Source organism: Oreochromis aureus, linkage group 8 (assembly GCF_013358895.1).
Source record: "Oreochromis aureus strain Israel breed Guangdong linkage group 8, ZZ_aureus, whole genome shotgun sequence".
Classification (NCBI taxonomy): domain Eukaryota; kingdom Metazoa; phylum Chordata; class Actinopteri; order Cichliformes; family Cichlidae; genus Oreochromis; species Oreochromis aureus.
Window position 1 is genome coordinate 3043593 of NC_052949.1, and position 20574 is coordinate 3064166.

Consider the following 20574-nt stretch of genomic DNA (forward strand, 5'->3'; position numbering starts at 1 on the left):
CGCCACACTGCGTCAGCCAGTCCTCCGGTGAAGGTTCCCTGAGCTCCACGCTGCCCCGGAGCACACTTTAAGACTCTTACAGCAGAACTCCGTGTAAAAGTTAACTGCAGGTCTGAGTTTCTATCGGACTGTCCCATCATGAGTCTCCGGATTGTCCTGTGCGTAATGGCCCTGTTCGCCTCCTCTAGTCTGGTGGCCGAGGCGCTGAGAGCCAAACGCCTCGCCATCGGCTGCCCGGAGAAGTGCGACAAGTCTCAGTGCGCTCCCATCCCCGCGGACTGCCTGGCCGGCGACGTGCTGGACCGCTGCGACTGCTGCCCGGTGTGCGCGTCCGGCGAGGGCGAGCAGTGCGGCGGCACCGGAGACCGCGATTGCGCCGAGGGGATGGAGTGCGTGGTGACCGACGGCGTGGAGGTGTCGGCCACCGTCCGGCGGAGGGGCAGCGCCGGCGTGTGCGTGTGCAAAAGCTCCGAACCCGTGTGCGGCAGCGACGGCGTCTCGTACCGGAACATCTGCGAGCTGAAGCGCGTCAGCAACCGGGCCATGAAGCTGCAGCAACCGCCGGTGATCTTCATCCAGAGGGGAACCTGCGGGAAAGGTATGTGTGAGTGCGCGTGCGCGTGCAGGAGAGAGATTATAGTTTAAGAAGAAAGAAAAGGTGAAGCAGGACTGTGGAAGTTTAGGTGCGCACACACAGAGCCTGAAATACGGCAGCAGTGTGTGTGCGTGCGTGCGTGCGTGTATTCATATCTTTGTGGGGACCAAAAATTGGAAGTTTACTGTACTTGTTTGGACTAAAATCCTGGTCCCCACAAGTTTCAAGGCAGTTTTGAGACTCAAAATGTGGTTTTAGTGTCAGGGTTACAGTTATGTTATGGTGAGGTTTAGGGTAAGGGTTAAGCAGTCATTATTAATGGTTAGGGTTAGGTTAGGGTAAGGGGCTAGGGAAAGCAATATGTCAATTAGTTGTCCCCACAAGAAATGAATACCTGATGTGTGTGTGTTGGCTCTAAACTTGTATGACCTCAGCAGGAGTCTGAGACTGAGACTCTCGCCCAGCAGAAAATCATCAGGCAAGCATCCAGAATGAACCCAAATCGCGTGAAGAATGTATCCTTAGATCTCAGACAGACTGGAGTTAACCCTGAATCTGCGTCTCCTCCCAGCAGCAGATTAAACCATAACCTCCAACATATAGTGTCTGATTAACCTGGTGGCCTGTGGTCTAGTAAACATCAGGTTTGGTCTCCAGATACCTCATAGTAGTTTTTCACATAGAAAGTAGAACTAAAGCAGCAGAAGATTGTCACGTGCAGTCACACAAACTTTACCATTAAATGATCTCCCGATAAATAATTTGACTTGTGACGTCACCTTTCTGAGTCAGAGCTGCAAGTGAAACTTTTGAAAAACATCAAAGCCAAAACTGAGCCATCGGAAGAAACCACCAGATGTCGCTCCCAGTGAACTCTGCTTGTATTGAAGAAAATGAGAAAACTATTTTTAAAGAAAAATTCTACCAGGACCTTACAGGTGTTCAGAGGAGAAACAGCATATTTCCAGCGTGACCCCCCCCCCCCACACACACACACACACACACACTTCACTATATTTCCCTGTTTATACAGCTTACAGATAACAAGGTAATTAGTGATTTCTCCCAGAAGACAATCATGTTTACTAAACCTAAATGTCTGCGGTGGTACAACAGGAAGTGTTTTGGAGGTTTATGGGAAAAAAGCACTTTTGTTAGATGTCTATAGATAAAATCACAGTCTGTATATAAAAGATGGAAAGATGGATGTGGCCACTACAATGTCACCCACATCATTCTGGCTACTTGAGATTCTTTTTGAACATTTGGGTAAGAGATAAAATGCTTTCATTTAACTCTCAGTATCCTTGGTCCTTAAGCTTAGCCCCTACCTCTGAGAAGCAGAAGTCACAAGAGACGGCAAACTTGTTTGTAGTGAAGAGAAAGGCGTGCTGCCATATCGTAGCCACTTCCTATCTGCTAGGCCTGACCTATCCTGATTGGAGTTAGTGAGCTGGACCGCTCCACCGTGTTTGAGTCTTGCTGTGTGCTACAGCCCATCCGAGTTTGTGTCACTCTGTTGCACCTGTACAATTTATGAAAACAAGCTAATCTAACTGGTAGCTGATAACTTCTGCCCTCTTGTTCATGTTCAGCCAATTCTGTCTTGCAGGAAGAAAAAAACAGCGTGGTGGAGGCCAAAACATTTAAAAGTGAGCCTTCAAAATCAGGTCCAAAACCAATGGGTGATGTGAAGCTGGCCATCTTTTATTTACAGGCTGTGGTGCTTTGACACCAATGAAAACCTCTTAGTGACGAATGAGACTGAGTTTTTGTAGCTGCATGTTACAACAGCAGACAGTTTAACTGCATTATAGTAAGTTAGGTTAATAAGTTAAAGCATTTATCTGACATCTGTCATAGCAAACTGCTCTCTCATTACATCTGCACCCTTCTCTCTTTCTCAGTGTCTCTGGCAATTTTACATCTGCTGATCAGCCCAAAACGCTGACATGGAACATGTTTCCACCCATAAACCTGCCTCCCTCCCTTTCTCGCAGGCTAATGTTATCTTAACGAGGCCATAATTTCTTGAAATTAGGCCAGGAAGTCCTGAGTGACTGCCCTGTGCTATGAAAACAAATAGGTTGTCCTGTGAGACTCAAAGAGTCATGAAAGGATTTTAAGAAGTGAAGCCACACAACCTTCAAAGCTACAGCTGTAAATACAGCAGTTTGCTGATGCAGTTTGATTCAGATTGTGTGGGGTGGACTTTCTCGAGCAAGGTCAGTGTCAGCGTCCTCCTCCTCCTGCGTCTTCTTTTCTTTTTTTACTTTTATCCATCTAATGTCTTTCTCCCGTCCCCTTCCTTCACCTCTTCCCTTCCCCATTACTTCTCTGACCTGACTCACTGAGAGGGATGTCCAAACCTCTAAAACGCCTCTTTGCATTTGATTTGATTTGAACTTGAGTTTAGGAAAAAAATCTGGACGATGCCACAATGAGTCTGTGGTGATTCATCTCTTGGAGCTGATTGGTCAATTGTATAACTTCCTAAACAGACACAGATCTAGGTCACACAGATATTTAACCCAGATTTGAGGGGATCAAAATGTCTTTCTCCCTTTTTTGTCTTTGACTGCTTCCATGTGCAGACTTGCAGGCTGTTTGCAAGATTGACAGGCTTGGATACAGAGTCAACAAAACACAGTCGCTTGGTGATTCAGCTCCTTCTTTCAGGAGCCGGAGGGCTCACTGCCTGAAAACCAGGCTACTGTTTGATGTTTGAGAACAGCACATGTAGCTCCCTTAAAAAAAAAAAAAACTGGAACAGGTTAAAAATAGTTTGGTACAGCTATTAAATGCATCCATATGTTTCATTTTCATAGTGTCAGAAACAAATCTTGCTCTTATATAAAATCAATAGCCAATAAATAAGCATTAGTTACGGTTTTTAATTAAGTTACATGGACATCATGCTTTACAAACTATGTGAGAATAGCAAACAGTCTCTCTTTAAATATGTCCTGACTTTGTCACACTCAGAATTAGAGGTGCAGTAGAAGAACATTTCTATCTCTGCAAGTACAGTGTGCAAAAATGAACCACTGAAGCTCATTACTGTACCTCAAGGTAACCATCTGTACCTTTCTGAGGGGAAAAACAGCACATATCTGCACTGCCTCTTGATTTTAAGGAGCAGTGTCAGTAGCTATCTTTGCTCAGCCAAATAATTTTTAAGTTCTGGCAAGTTTCATTCTGCACTTGTCTTCAATATCAGCAGCACGGTGGGTCAGTGGCAAACACCGTCTCCTCATAGCAAGACCATCTTTGTTCTCTCTGCACCTGCTGGGATCTTTCCAGCTGCTCTGGTTTTTTCTCAGCTCGACTCAAATTTACTTACAAAACACATTTAAAGACTACTCGCGTTGACCAAAAGATAGAATGAATTAAGAAAAACCACAATAGATAAGAAATGACTAAAATAATTGTTAGTAGCTGCTAAACATAGATGGTTGTGGGCACCACAGGTTTAAGGCTGGTTCCTAAGAACAGGTCCAAGCTTATCTGCTTTAAAAACACTCAAGGTCATCTTCATGTGCACTTCTGGATTGTTTTCAGTGGCACTTGTTCACATTTCCCCTGAGTGTTCTCCAAAGGACAGCTCAGCACTATACAGCAGAAGTCCACTCTGATCATCTGACCTCGGGGAACAAATTCATGATGCACACCGCTGGTCGTAGCTGGAGACCCAGCTCTCGGCACACTTTGGCATACTGCCGTGAGCAGTGGTATCACTGCAGAGGCTGGGTTGGCTTAAATGAACAACATCAGCCATATCCATTTAAACTCTGTCATCATTTGTGAGCAGAAACTGCAGTGAAAGCTCTCCTTGTCAGACCATTCAGCGTCACTGAGATGTGAGCATTGGTTGTTTACAGTGTGCCGGCTTCGGCGTCGCTCACTGTGCCAGTGTGGACATGACCTCTGTTGACCTCACGGCATGCAGCGCTGTTACCGACACCTGCAGTGCGTTTCTTTGCACGTCTGACTGACTCCATTCAGTTCACCTCAAAGCTGCAGCAGCTGGCAAACCGCTAATCTGCAGCCAAACAGCCGACAAGCCAAACCCACATCAGCACATACAGACGGTCAGCTGCAGCAGAGGCTGAAGGCGAGCCTCAGGAAAAGTCATCACAGACTCAGACTGACTCAAGCCTGCACTGGACAGAAGTCAGAATGTGACAGCCTCAGACCTGAGTTGTGTCCAAGTGCGTGTATCCATAAACAGCTTCAAAATAGTCTTTCTTCTTCTTTAACACTTTTTATGGCACATCTGCAGCATCTGGAAATAGCATCGCACCTTCATTGTTTTAAGCACACACTGTACCTTTATCACGTTTTAAGACACACATTCCACCAAACAGTCTTGTTGCCTCTGGTTGAGATTAAGTGTTTTTTTGATCAGCTAAGTTCCTTTTAAAAGGGATCTTTGTTTTTTAAGTGCCCACCATGTTAGCATTAGCCAACTTCTGACAGATGATGCAGTCGGGCTGAGGGCTGTTGACATCCTCAATCCAGCTAAAGCCTCAAAGCTTAGGGGTAGCTTTCACCATAGTTTGTGCTGACAGCATTTCTTCTTTTCCTAAAAAAATTGGGATTTGTGTGGGGACTGCTTCACACAAGAAAGTGATCTGTTTTCCACTGTGTTTTCTTTGCCATGAGTCAACGTCTTTAATGAGTCCATTCATTGCTTTTTTGCACAGCTGCAGTAAAAATTGTTTGCCTGAAAAAAGAAAAAAGTGTTTCCTTCCCTCCTTTGTTCTCTTTCCTGCCCTCGTTAGTGTCTGATTGAGTTCACCTGTCCCTCATTGCCCTTCTCCTCTTGGTGTTTGCATTTCATCAAAATGGCTCCACAAGTTTTAGTCCCTCCCAACAGAAACTCGAGAGGAGAAACATGAGGGTAGAGCAGTGGAGGCAGCAGGAGACTAACAATATAAAAGCCACCCTTAGAGCCTCATTTTAAAGTAATGCCATTTAAATGCACAATAAACAGTTTCATTATGGCCGACTACAGCTGTAGAGGCTCATTTACAAATACAGTCATCTATTTTGAGGTCAAAGGACAAGTTGTTTCTTGGCTTTTTTTCCAAGTGAAATCAGCGTTATCAGCAGAGCTGGTATGAAGTGCAGCGAGGTGATCGCTATAAAGAATGAGGTCAGGGATTCTTCATGATTCATGGAGATAAAATCTGCAGACATCTGAAATATGTGGAGGGAGTCAGCTGAGATATGATACAGTATGATCCTGAGATCAGTGACCCTGAGGACAAACAGAGATATGCCTTCACTGTCGCTCTGCTCTGTCTCGTGTAGTACTTTCCAACGATTTGCTCAAAAATGTCAAAAGGAACTCGGGTCTGTTCACACAGCTGCTAGATGGTGGGAATGTGACGCTTCAAAGGCCCCGATTAACATCAAGGAGGTTAATGGTGGAGAAATTGATCAGTTTATGGCGAAAACCACAACTAAACACTAATAAAGATGAATCACCACCTAAAAAAAAGAAAAAAGTATTGTGAAAGTCTCTTTTAACTTAATCACACAGCCCGCAGCCCCCCACATGGTGGGGGGAAGTGGCCTATTACTAAGATGGTGCCACAAGTTAAAGGAAGCACTTGAAATCAAACATCTCTTCTGACAGAAACCTGGAGCACTTAAAAAGAGCCGGAGACAACAAGAAGATCCCTTTTTTAACTTCAGTGGTCAAAAACTACACGTATGGATTTACCAGATCAAAGCAGCTTTACAAAAATCCATCCATCCATCCATCTGTCCTTCGGTTCATCCATCCATCCATCCATCCATCCATCCATCCATCTGTTTGTATTTCGGCCCATCCATCCATCCATCCATCCATCCGTTTGTCCTTTGGTCCATCCATCCATCCATCCATCCATCCATCCATCCATCCATCCGTTTGTCCTTCGGTCCATCCATCCATCCATCCATCCATCTGTCCTTCGGCCCATCCATCCATCCATCCATCCATCCATCCACCCGTTTGTCCTTTGGTCCATCCATCCATCCATCTGTTTGTCCTCGATCCTTCCATCCATCCACCCGTCTGTCCTTCGGTCCATCCATCCATCCATTCATCCACCCGTTTGTCCTTTGGTCCATCCATCCATCCATCCATCCATCCATCCATCCATCCATCCATCCATCCATCCATCCATCCATCCATCCACCTGTCCATCCATCCACCCGTCCGTAATTCGGCCCATCCATCCGTCCATGAATAAGAATAAGAATAACTTTATTTATCCCGAGGGAAATTCTTTTGTCATGTACATGCTCAAAGCAGCAGGAGAGACAGAGGAACAGGTGAATAAGATATACAATATATACAACAAGAATAGTAGTATACAGTAATATACAGTAGGCTAGTGCAAGACATAGTATCAAATAACTCTAACGAAGTAATATAAATGACTGTATCCTGGAGAATAAATAACTTAACTATCAGTGCAGGCGATTCTAGAAAGTGACATAGTATTGTGCAATAGAATAAAGGGAGTAGCAGCGTATGATGGGGGATGAAACAAATATTCAATAAGGTACAGTTGGGTAATATTGCACGGTCTGAAAGGGAACAGAATAACATTGGTAATAGTCTCAGGAAAATCACCTACAGAGTGAGGAAGAGTTATACAGTCTTATTGTCACCGGTACAAAGGATTTACTGTGGCGGTCAGTTCTGCATTTCGGGGCAATGAGTCTTTTGCTGCGCTTGCTCCGATGGTCCATCATGGAGGCGTGCATGGGGTCACAGGGGTTGTCCATGATAGAAAGAAGCTTTTTTAGCATTCTCCTCTCAGACACCTCCTCCAGGTTCTCAAGTCTGACACCCAGGACAGAACCAGCCTTTTTATTCAGTTTGTTCAGCCTGTTGGCATCAGCTGTCTTCACCCCACTTCCCCAGCACACAGCTGCAAAGAACACGACGCTCTCCACCACCGAGTGATAGAACATGGTCAGCATTTTCCTACCAACATTGAAGGACCTGAGCCACCTCAATAGGAAAAGCCGACTCTGCCCTTTTTTGAAGACAGCATTGGTGTAGGTCCACCCATCCATCCGTCCGTCAATCCATCCATCCATCCATCCATCCATCCATCCATCCATCCATCATCCATCCATCCATCCATCCATCCAATCCATCCATCCATCAACCGGTCCGTCCATCCACCTGTCCTACCTTCCATCCATCCATCCATCCAATAAAATCTTTTTTTCCCCATAAGCTGTAATTCTTTAGTGCATGCATGTGATTTCACTTCACAGCTTCTTTAACAGCAGTACGATAACGAGACTGCATGCCACAGGGCTGAAACTTTCATGAACCTGTCAGTGCATCCACGTCACTGGCTAATATTTTTGGTCACCATCTTTGGCATTACCAAGTTCACCTGTAGATGTCTATGCAGGAGCTCCATGTCTCCTCACTAAAAAAAGAAAGCTCTCTCTAGTTTGTTTAATGGTCACACAAGTGAAGTTTGAATGGTGACTGGTCTGTAAGCACTGCTGTTTAACAGCTGCTTTTATGTCACACCGCTCTGAGGAATCATGTTTACGACACACACAGATGACAGAGGCTGTCTGAAAACTGGCCCCGGCAGATCTGAGCCGGGCCGGCCAGCTTCCAGATGTTGCAGCACCTCTGGGTGGAACCAGGAGGGGGTTATGTAAGGCGACAGTGACAGTTATGCAGGAATAGCTCCGCCTCCTTCCCCTGATACCTCCGCATCTTCTGAGGCGCTGAGTCATTTCCTTTGTTTTCTAAGCATCAGTGGGAGCAGCAGACAGGCTGCAGCTGCTCGCGTACGTGCTCTTCATATAGACTGCACTCCACATCTGGATGTGGTTTAACACAGCGGCTACGGTTTGGGTCTCCTGAACCGCGTGCAGTCACCACACTGAAGCTGAAAGTCTGACTGATACTAGATGATGATTGTTTGCAACATTTCGATTTTCTTATCCAGCCTCTTATCTCCTCTGTGACTGCGGTCGGCCAAAATCCACCAGATCTTTATTTAAGACCACAGATTTACAGTGCCCCCCTGCAGCTGCGGCAGCTGCTGATCGCAATCACTTTGACTGCGGTTTCAGAGTGCTCATGGTGGATTAGTGTGTGTGTGTGTGTGTGTGTGTGTGTGTGTGTGTGTGTGTGTGTGTGTGTGGTATGATACAGTGACACTGTGTTTTACTCCCTTCAGGTCAGCAGAACCCCGACAGTCTTCGCTACAAGTACAACTTCATTGCTGATGTGGTGGAGAAGATCGCGCCTGCTGTAGTTCATATTGAACTGTATCGCAAGTAAGAGTGATCCAGACATCTGTAAACCATTAAAATATGGATGGGAGCCTTTATAAAGTTCTTAACTGTCAGTTTAGGCAACGCATTGCCTCAGTGGTTGCTTGCCTGGATTTTCTCCAGGAGCTCGAGTTTCTTTGGCCAATGAAAAAACGCTGGGTTAACCCGGCCTGTTGTTACCGGGACAGTCTCAGAGAGCAGAATTTTCTTTTCCTGGTTAAATCAAATTTAAGAAAACAATCATAATGTGATGAGTTCTTTGGGGTTTTAACTAACAGTTCTTTTCTAGAATGGTCAGCATTTGTTTGGTTTTGGTAGGTTCACCACTTTTAGTCACAGTGAAATGTGATGTGAGGTTCATGGATGCTGTCTTAGTGATTTTAATGATCCTTGGACCTATCTTCTGTGGCTTTAACAGAAAATAACTATAGTTGAATGGATTGGAGTACATTGTTCGGTGATGTTTATGTTCCAGAAACAATGAATCGAGACATTGTTGGGTCCTCTCACTGAGTCAAAGCTCATTTGTTGTCAACATTTTACTTTATAGACAAATAGCTTAAAACTAATGACACATGGTCTTTTTTATCCATGCTGAAGAGTAAATGTTAAAGCTACTAGCAGAACTTTAGACTTGGTTTTTCTTAAATACAGTTTAAAATACCTCTTTATACTCTTACATTAAAGCCTGCTCTTTAGTGATCGATCCATGAATTGATCATGCCCTCGTGATGTTGTTTGAGATCAGAAGTCAGAGCCAAGCCCTTCCTCTCTCACTCTCTTCTCAGGATGATGTTTTCCAAGCGGGAGGTGCCCGTAGCCAGCGGCTCCGGGTTCGTTGTGTCAGAGGACGGACTCATCGTTACCAATGCCCATGTGGTGGCCAACAAGCAGAGAGTGAAGGTACGCAAACTGTTGGAAACGTCTTCACTACATCCTATTTTACTAGCCATTATGTTAAAAATGTATAGAAATGTGTTCACATCATTACTTTATGACTTGAAACAGCCATATATGAAAACTAACTGAACTCACTTAAGCTACAATCCTTATCTTGTAAGATGCAGTGCCTGCACAACCTGCCATATAGTCAGGACCAATAGAGAGAAGCGTCAGTGACAACATATGAGACTAAAAAAGTCAAAAACAGCATGAAAAGAACAAGCTGGGGTTGGGTGGGTTGCAAATAAGCTTGCAGACCTGCAGGCAGAATTGTGTAGCTTCATTTGAGTTGGATATGTAGAAGGTTTGTGGATTATGGCCTGAAATCCATCTATGCTGGTTTAAACATCATCATCATGAGATGACGTGGATGCCGTGGACGCATGGACTGTAAATAAAAGATGGAAGTAGCTTTTGATTCTACTGTACTAAGTGAAGCCAGTGTGAAACTGTCGTAAAACGGGCAATGTCTTTGGCTATAAACGCTTTATAGTCTGTAGCCATTATTTTCTCGTCCTATTGAACACAACCTAATATATTTCTGTAAGTTTTAATCCCGTTTAATGTGGTGCCACATGGGCATGCAGGATCCCCAGGTGTCAAAGTCAGCTCCTCGGTCATCATCTGGTTACAACAAGCAATGACACTGATGGCCAAAAATACTCACAGCTTTAAAAACAGGACTTTGTTAACAAATTGCAACATCCTGGTGGCCTTGTCCATCTTTTATTTACAGTTCATGACCATTTTGGATCAGGACATTGAGTTCTGATCAGATTTTTTAATTTCCTCCAGGTGGAGCTGAAGAGCGGAGCCACATATGATGCCAAGATCAAAGACATCGATGAGAAGGCAGACATCGCTCTGATCAAGATCGATACACCGGTAAGCAGATAGACGCCTGGAGAGCCAGGACGCTCCTATTTATTTTCTTTTTGCTCTTTTTTCATCTTCACGTCAGCTCCATCTCAAAAGTTCGTAGTTGTTGGAGCAGAGAAAGCGAACTGAGCGAGTTAGCTGGAAAATTTACTTTTGCATCTTAATTTTTCCACCTTTTTTTCTTTTGTGTTTTCTGTATTTTCTGTTTTAAGATTTTAAGATTTTGGCTCCGAAAGATCATTTTGGGGCAAAATAAAGTGATGAGTCATGAGAGTGGGCATGTGTGGAGCAGGTGGAGACAAACGGAGCGATTTGGTTTGGGGTCACTTGAGTTTTTGCTTTCTCACACTCTTTGTTTTTTCTCTGGGATGACCGGGCGGCCAGATTCAAGCCAGGAAGAGAGGTTTTTACCGACATTTATGTAATGGGACGACATTTTTAGAATGAAAGGGTGGGTGCGTCCCATTTTGTCCAGACAGTCAGAGCTGCTACATCCTGTGCAGAAGTCTGTATTCAGAGGTCAAATTCATGTATTAAAACCTGAAGTTTCAGATTTGATACTAAAGTGAAAACAGGACAGATGTGCAGCCTTTTCAGTCAGTGTTTGTGTTTAAAGACAGGTAGTTAAAGTCGTTCATCTATAAATAGATAGAATAAGAAAAAAAATTAAGGCTAATGACATCCAGCTGTACTGAGTTGCATAAAGCAAACACAGCTTTATGCAACTGTGATCTGGACTGCTTTCATAACACTGAAAACAAGAAGAAAAAAACATAAAATTTAGATACAAGACTCTGTAAGAGTCGGCACACACAGGAGTTATAAAAGAATTACTGTAGCAGTTCTAGGGGCTCAGAAAATGTGAGAAAACAGGAAATGAATTGAAGGAAATCAAGTCCAGCTGTACTTATGAAAGCAAACAGGGCGCGTTATACAAGCTCTGAGCCACACGCCGTTTTCACAATATCAAAAACACAGAATCCACGTGTTTATGCATTTGGAGATTAAATTATTATTGCACTACTAATCACTAATACCAAAGAAGAAAAGTCCACAGTAACATAATAAACACACACCAATAGATTTCAAACAAATATAAGGGGCTGACTACAAAGGAAGTTCATATTCAGGCTTTCAACCAAAAACCCCAGTTTTAGATAACGGGTATCACAACATCACTTATTAAAGTCTCTGGTAAGCCGGACTTTCTGCTTCAGTCGCTGAGCACACTCACATGAAAATCTGCTCCCTGCTCTAACCAGAGACCTTATCACAGGGGTTGGCAACTCCAGGCCTCGAGGGCCGGTGTCCTGCAGGTTTTAGATCTCGCCCTGGGTCAACACACCTGAATCAAATGATTAGTTCATTCCCAGGCCTCTGGAGAACTTCAAGACATGTTGAGGAGGTAATTTAACTATATGAATCAGCTGTGTTGGATTAAGGATACATCTAAAATGTGCAGGACACCGTCCCCAAGCCTGGAGTTGCCCACCCCTGCCTTATCAGGTGAGAATCTAACACACTGGGAGCTCAGAAACTTTAAATATTAAAGCTTAATGCCCGACAGCCTGATAAAGGAGAGGTGAAATTACCAACATGTGGGAGAACAACAGCACTAAACAGACACCGTGACTGAGAGTATACAGTATATACACACTGAGGTCTAACTGACAATTAGACACAGGTGAAGACAATCAAGAGGAAGCCAAAGACGACAAGATTGTTGCAAAACCCTGGAATGGGACTTTACGTCCTCAGGCCGTGGGTTTGAAATCACTTGTAGAGTCATCAACTTCTTTCTTGTAGTCAAAGCGAATCAATCTGAATGTAAAGTCCAAAACAAACTCGGCCCTTTTCTTTGTCCCGCTGGCACACGGTCTCTGCTCTGTGGTCTGTTAGGATGTTTAGACCTGCAAAGGTCAGGTGCATGCAGGAAGTATTAGGAAGCTTTAAACATGAGTATGACTGGGACCCTGAAACTGATGGTGCAGCTGACTTTATGATGAGCAAACAGGAAGTGCAGAAACTGCAAACTGATTTCCAGATTTGAGGGCTGCTGAATGTGACACGATTTAGAGCTTAACCACGAAATCTCATGAAATTAAGCAGGGTAGTGTAAACCCTTTTGAGTACTCAGAGGTTTCACCACTTTATTCTGGCGTTTCAGCTTTGCAGCTTTCAGAGTGAGACATGATTGGACTCACTTTATTCCCAGAAAAAACCCTGAATCCAGTTACGTGTTCCAGTTCTTCACACTTATGTGATAAAGCTTCACACAGAGACACCGTCGCTGTAGGATGTGACGTCACGTTTTGCCCGTCAGAAGGAGACGGCGGTGGTTTCAAGTGGCGTGTTTGGCCATCGACGAGGTGTAACTGGAGCTTCGGAAGGTGAAATTGTGTCGGAATCCACAAATTGCTGAGCATTAGCGGTTTTTGGTTTACATGCACACAGAAACCACAAGGCATTTGTACTTCTGTGCAAATCACTTTCAGCCCTCCACCCATCCATCTCCACCCTTTCCCCTTGTGTTACACTCTGACAGCAACGCTTATCTGGTTCCATCTGCTTTCATTAAAGAAGCACAAAGGCTTGAAGTGATAGCTGTTTGGCATGGCATGCAAGAAAATCAGAGATTTTATTTATTTATTTTTATTCACAGCTCACTTACCACAAAGAAAATGTTCACATTAGGCAATGCTATCAACCTCTCATCCTGCCTTCAGCACTGCAGTTCCAAATAGGAAGTTTGGATGCTGTGGAAAATGCAAATAAAACCACACTACATGGGTTTGCAATTTATTTAAAAGCTGGGTTTACTGAAAATAGGATATGCACGCTTCCCCTCGATGTTGTATAAGCTCTTTTAACAATACTCTAGGAGCGTTTGGGAAGTCAGGAGAGCAGCCGCTGTGGTTTTGGATCCAAGTGTTGCCTTGTTCTTGCTTAATACAGAAATTCAGATGTCAAACTGGGCCTGCTTTGAGCTTCCTAGTTTTTAATCTCACAGTTTGCCAAATTTTTGTTCAGCGTTAATGACTCCATCACAGATGAGTAAGCTAATGCTCTGTGCAGGAACACTCACCCAAAAGTGTGTGCTGTCTCCTCTATTTAGCAGAGGGTGATTTTCCTCTCAGTCTGAGGTTTGAAGTTCATGCGAGTTTGCAGCGATGAGCTGCATTCACTGACTTTAGTTTTCTGAAGTGTTTGGAGAATTTCTGAATGACGTTATGATAAAATCCATGAATTTTTTCCTTAAATTGTTAAAAATTTCCCCTCGCTATCTTTTCCTTCTGAAAGACTCGACCTCTCCGGATCCTTTTTCCACACAGACATGATATTAATTGACCTGAGTGGTTGGGAGTTGTCTTCTGGGTTTTTGTTGCATCTTTTCCAACATTTTGTGGAGTATTTGGCATGCATCCAACGCCAGATCATTATACAATTTGACATTTACGGCATTTGATATTTTGTCTTATGTTATTCAAATTAAAACAGTTTATATTATTTGCAACCCATTGCATTCATTGGAAACATGGTTATATGATATGTAGGCAATCTAAGCTACTGTGTCTCACGAGGACAAACCTCTAAAATGTCCTTAAACTGACCTCTGACCGCCCAGATGTGTGTTCACAGTGTGCGTCGGTGTGAAACCATGTAATTGCAGCAGACAAAGCAGTCAGACGTGTAGCTGCATGTTGATGAGCGATAAGTGTCCTGACTATCAGAGGAGGTTGGATGAAAGCAGGACACAGAGAGACGGAGGCTTTGTTCACTTCCTTTTATGCTCATGTCTGATCGTCCACTACATTCTTTTCCATGTCAGGACAAAAACGCTTCTTACCCCAACGACACAAACTTCATCATCTCCAGAAACTGATACAAATTTGAAGTTTTTTGACTTGTAAATGCATTTCTAGCTGCCTGCAAACAAACACCATCAGTGCATGATTTCAGCATCACCACCACTAAGCTCCCGTGTGCGCTGTGATGATGCTGAACGTCCCCCGATAATGTCTTACTCAGGTGTTTTATGTTCTAGAACAGAACATGAGTATGTCTAAAGCTCGTGTTAACCACAAAGCTTATTTTAGGCACCTAATCAAAAACCCAGAAAAAAAGCTGACTCGAGGGAACAGGCAACTCATTTCCAGGTTTTCACACTGATTTCTGTGGTATTGCTTCAGCACCTTGGTATGCCGTGTGGGAAAACCCAGTGTCTATAAAAAGAGGAAAAACTAACAGCAATCGAAACTCTTGGATGACGTTTTAATATTTGATTTGCTGATTGATTTTTTTGGTGCAATGGGTGAGTGTACAGTGCTGTCTAATTTATCATAATTAACACGAACGCTTATTATTCAAGTTAAAAATGTTCATATGATGTCCAGTTAAACTGCTAACACCCAAAACGTTTCTCCTCAGAGCATTTTCAGCTAAAGCACTGCGGAAAATTACCATCTTTTTTTTAAACATATCTGATTTCCAGGAGCACAAACTTTTTTTTGACTTTTCCCCGGGTCTCTCCTGTTCTTTCCCATCCTTCTGCCACCAGAATGTGCGTGCACCTGCAATGATGTAACCGCGACATCCTCTGCAAACTGGTGTGTGTGTGTGTGTGTGTGCACTATTTGAGACTGTGTGAGGATGCACAAACTCACAGGGTTTAGGAACATCCCATAATTTGCAGCACCGTTTCAGCAAAGGTGACTGGAAGCACGTGTGTGTGTAAGTGTGCATTCATCTCTTTGTGGGGACCAAAATTTGCAAGTTTACTATGCTTGTGGAGACCAACAGCCCTTATGGGAACCAAAATCCTGGTCCCCACAAGTTTGAAGGCATTTTTGAGACTCAAAATGTGGTTTTAGTGACAGGGTTACAGTTCAGTTATGGTGAGGTTTGGGGTAAGGGGCTAGGGAAAGCATTATGTGAATCAGATGTTCCCACAAGATCTGAATACCCGACTGTGTGTGTGTGTCGGGCAGTGAGTGGTTGTGTCTTTGAGCGAGCGGGGTTCGTGTCTAGTGAAGCAGTGAGCTGGAAATGAACATCAGAGGCTTTGTCAGCTTGTTTTTACTGATAAATCTGATCAGAAAAATATCGAGTGGCGTGCAGAAGAATCCAGAAACGTTCAGGTTTCAGCTCAGTGGAGACAGATTTGCATTTGAATCTTAAGTTTATATTGTTTTATAAGAATCAGTCACCAGTGCTGACCTGTGTTGCCTCTCAGGTATGCATCATGGAAGCATGTGCAGACAGGAGCTACTGGGTGTTGTTTTTAATGAAGCCTCGCGGTGATATTCCACCTCAGTCCAACACTGATTATTTTCCCTGACACGTGCCCACGAGCAGCTTACGGGAAATGATCCGATCAGTTTTAACAGGCCAGGATGTCTGAAGGCCGAAGGCAGATTTGATCTGTTCTGTTAATAACACGGCACCGACAGCGCCACTGCAAACACTCCAAGCTTAGCATATAAGATACATCAGATGAAGTGGTGATAATAAGGAGTTAATGTGAGAGAGGGTTACAGAGATCTGCAGGAATTCTGCTGACACCATTGCTTCATGTCATTAATTACGAGGTTTGAATTCTCTGGTGTTATTTTTCCTTCACAGGCTTTATCCCCTCGGTGAATTCCTCAGAAAGTTGGCAAATCTCTGCTCTGTTTGTTTAATTCAACAGTTGAAAGGTCTGTCTGTGCCCTGCATGAAAGACAAGAGAGAGTGAGAGACAAAAGGAGAAAACAAGGAAAAGATGATGTTTTATTTGTTTTACATGTTCGTGAGATGTCAGGGCGCTGAGACAAACTGGGTCAAATTGCTCCATTAGTCATATTTATACTTCAGCTACACTTTTCATACTGTGACATGTTGTATTAACTTTTATCAGAGTAAGAGGCAGGGTGGTCTCAGTCAGTAGAGGGCTTACAAAGGACTTCTTTCTGCCCACCATCGCCGTGCGCTTGCTGATCGGGGCTCGTCTAATTGTTGGGCTTCTCTAAAGTTCGAAGGTCTTTACTTATTTAAATTCTCTGGTCCATTTCTTCATACACAACAACAATAGTTTTCTTAACAGGGACTGATTCTGCTCATTTCCAGCTTATTTTTGCTCATGACTCCACTACAGTAGCTTTGCATGATTCACAGTTTGAAATAATCCTTCTTTATCTACCCGGAGCAGCCACTCATTCGTATTCTGCTTATTTTAGATGTCTTTGACTTCAGTCCACTTTCCTCTGATTGGTTGCCCCTCATAAGCAGAAAGTTTGAACAGCTGGTGGGTGGGACTGATGTGCCTGAGATGACCATGTTAGCCAACAGTAGAAAAACTGTTTAGTGTTTCGAGGAGTCTGAAATTCTGGTTTACAGGAATTATTTTTGGAAACTTTGTGCATCCACCACTGTTGCAGAAGATTTCTGTCATTTGTGACAGAAAATGAGGAAAAACAGAGCAGATCCTCTTTAAAGACTGAGCAACACACGAAAAGCAGAAGAAGCAGTGACGGATAATGAAAAGGAGAGGGTTGATGATGCCAGCAGAGGATTAGAGGGATGAACCGAACCGCTGCTGTCTTGCTTGTTGTGGTTCGTCTCGCTCTCTGCTGTGTCGCCGTCTCTTAAATTAATACCGACCCCGGCCCGCTGACTTTGTAATCTCGCCCCGGACAGCGCGCCGTCATCCTAAAAACCACAGAGGGGTGAACACGGTCATTTTCCTGGTGGGCGGAGCTCGGCGGGCGGTGCGTTGGATGGTGGCTTCAGATGTTTCGAGCTGTTTGTGGTTTAAAGGTCTGATTAGAACAGCTGAACGAATCCTTTCATAACCTGACTCACATTGTTTATGTCTGTATATGTTTGACAGCGAGTGAGTTAGTGTGTGTGTTTGTTTATGGGGACTGACCTCATTGGAATAATGCCCACAGATTCCTGTTGGGATTCATTATTTTAGCATTCTGTTGTTTATGTTTTCAGGTATTTGGGTCAGTGGTTTAAATGCACGTTAGTTTCAAACAGCAAAGAAAAGGAAATAAGTGAACAACTACACTGAATTTTTCCACTGCCACCCTGTGGTGTTCACTGCATTTTTCAGAGAGCTTTTACAAAACGTACCTTTAAAGCATAAATACTGAGAAGTTTAAATATCAGGTTGTGTTGAGAAATCCAGTCGTCACTTTGTTTATTCCCGTTTCAGTCATGTCAGCTGTCGAGATGATCCCACACTGAGGTCTGTTGTCAATCAGATCCTTTGACCATACTTTTCCAACTTTTCCATTAATTTTTGCGAGATCAGCTCCACTGGCTGAGATGCAAACAATGACAGAGCTTCCTGTTTTACAGTTGGCTGTAGACACTGTTGTACCTCTCTCGTGGCCTCCTCTGTGATGATTTGAACCAAAAACATGAGATCACTCTGATCAGACTTCAGTGAACAGCAGATCGATCAGTGGGAGCTCCAGACGTGTCAGGTCTTTGCTGGATTTTTTTCTTATTTCTTAACGTCGTGACATTCAGATACTGTTCATCTACTGTACATTTTTTTCCAGGCCTGACAATTCTTCTTTTGTCCTCACTTGTCCAGTTTCTTCAACTTTTTTAAGAGCACACTGCACCCCGTGCCAAGAAATGCTACATTTTTGGCTAATAGCACTTTGTGAATCACCTTCTTGGCGCCAAAATACAACTTAACGGTGTTATGTCTGGCATTTTTCATAGATTCAACTAAAAAGAATGTGAAAAGGGTGTGCTCTTGCATTCATATGAAATGCATTCATACAAAAGCACAATAACAGTTTTACAATACAAATACTGTGAACATTAACAAATAATAGAGTAAAACAACATCTGACTTAAAGTCTGTAACAGTAAATGATATTTTTACATCTGTTACTAAGAATTTTTTAATGAATTAAATAATTTGATTTGTGAAAAATTTGGTATTTTATAGAATTTATACACTTTTCAAGCTCATTTCAAGCACTGTGTGCCTTCACTGATCTGGGTGAGCAGAGTGCAGGGAGACTGAAATTAAGAACAGATTTCGATCTCACACTTGGCTTCTGTTTCAGGTTTCACATTTTATTTTGTTTCGTCACCTGCCATGACTCATCCAGAGCACAGCATCCACGGGCCCAGGCGGCAGTCATGTACAGATGTGTCGAGCATACCTGTGCTTTCAGGCGAGCTTTCACTGCACGCCCAGTTTCTGCTCGAGCTGAGATGCCTCCACATCTGTTACATCTGCTTCCATCCTTTCTGTTTTTTGCTTCATTTCATCTGCCCTTCATTCCTTTCTGCCCTCCTCCTCACCTTGTCCCTCCTTCACTCTCTCCCTTCAGAGTTTTTCTGTGTCACTCTTTCGCTTACAAAACCTTAAGCAAAAGTGGGTCAGAGCCTTCAGGCTTGTTACTTAACGGAGGAAATTGGCAACACATGTGTCTGTCAGCAGCAGGCAAAACAAACCACACACACACACTTACAGAGAAACAGACATTTGTCATACTTGGTGAAGTGTGGTGTTGATGAAAGTTGGGTCCGAACATCATGACTGCTTTATGTCTCAGTTTTTCTGTTCCACGTCACATCTGTGGCTGAAGTAGGTTAGTAGGACGGCGTGAAGTGGGCCAGCGGGCGGTTCACGGAGGGTCAGCCAACCTCCAGACTGCTGCGGGCTGGAGCCAAAGGTTCTTAGGATTTTAAATGCATTGAAGAAGGTGGGAATTGAACACCGAGTCAATGAACAACATGAAGCTACACTGTCTTTAATAGCCATTTTTAAAGTTTAGATTTTTTATTTTTCAGTCTATATATAAATATTTTTATAGGCAGAAAAATTATGTTTTCAGGTACCTTGTGACTCAGTGATGTCCTTCTTCTCCAGCAGAATATCGGCCTTGCAGTTTGATGGTGAGGTTTGGGTTGTTTTACGGTTTGATTTTGGCTCGGATGTGCTACAGGAGCACCACACAAGCACAAGAGGTCTCTGCTGTGATATTTGCAGAGGACAACAGTTTGTCAGATAAGGTTAAACCCAGATCCCACTTGGCATCACCACAGTGCTGGCATGCCTTCGCCTCAGAAGACAAATTCTCAGTAAAACCCGTGTTGAGCTTTAGGTGATATCAGCATATCTTAAAACCAACTGCATGCCTCTAGATAAGAATTATGTGCATGGAAAGAAGAGGAGTTCCCCCAGGAATGAAGCTTGTGGCGTCAGTCTGCAAGGCTGTATGGCTCTCCATATCAGATAAACTATATATAAGAGGGATGTAGTCTCCAGGTTAATGACGACCTTTATGTAAAAAATAAACTTTAAGGATGGAGAAGAAGCTCTAAAGGTTAGAAGTTCAGGGGAAAAATGTTCTGGGTGGTCAGTGTGAGTCAAGCAGTTGGAACTGGGTTAAAATCAGTCGTTCTTTTGGACATTAAGTCATCGCCTGTTGAGATCAGCCCAGCATCTCCTCTGGGGGAGTGTGAGTAGTGTTTGCAGCAGTGCGACTCTGTGCATGAGATGCCAACATTGTATTGCAGTTTTTGAATAGCGAGTATGCCAAAGATGGAAAGAGACCACCCTTTTTTTCCTTTTATCAATATGAAGACGTTCATAGTGTAAGGAGGTGGTGTCCCACATATTAGTCTTGTAACATTAAGGTCAAACACCTAAGTGTCATTTTCCTTGTTTTTTTTCCGAGTGTTTCACTGTGTTTTCCTCTGTGAAACTGTAAGGTCCTGAACTTTAAGCTTCCCTGAGATGTTGTGATTTGGCACAATGTACATAAAAGTGAATTGAATATTTAGCCTTAGAATGTGTGTGTGTGTGTGTGTGTGTGTGTGTGTGT

At 43.4% G+C, this 20574-nt stretch overlaps 1 protein-coding gene across 1 annotated transcript in view; it reads left to right on the top strand.

Annotated features, from left to right (window-relative positions):
* htra1b (HtrA serine peptidase 1b) overlaps window positions 1-20574 on the top strand; it is a 45414-nt gene continuing 24840 nt past the window's right edge. The window contains exons 1-4 of the mRNA XM_031745431.2: window positions 1-598; window positions 8815-8914; window positions 9700-9814; window positions 10649-10738. Of these exons, the coding sequence (XP_031601291.1) occupies window positions 139-598; window positions 8815-8914; window positions 9700-9814; window positions 10649-10738 (765 nt within the window). The 5' untranslated portion in view covers window positions 1-138. The remainder of the gene's footprint in view (window positions 599-8814; window positions 8915-9699; window positions 9815-10648; window positions 10739-20574) is intronic.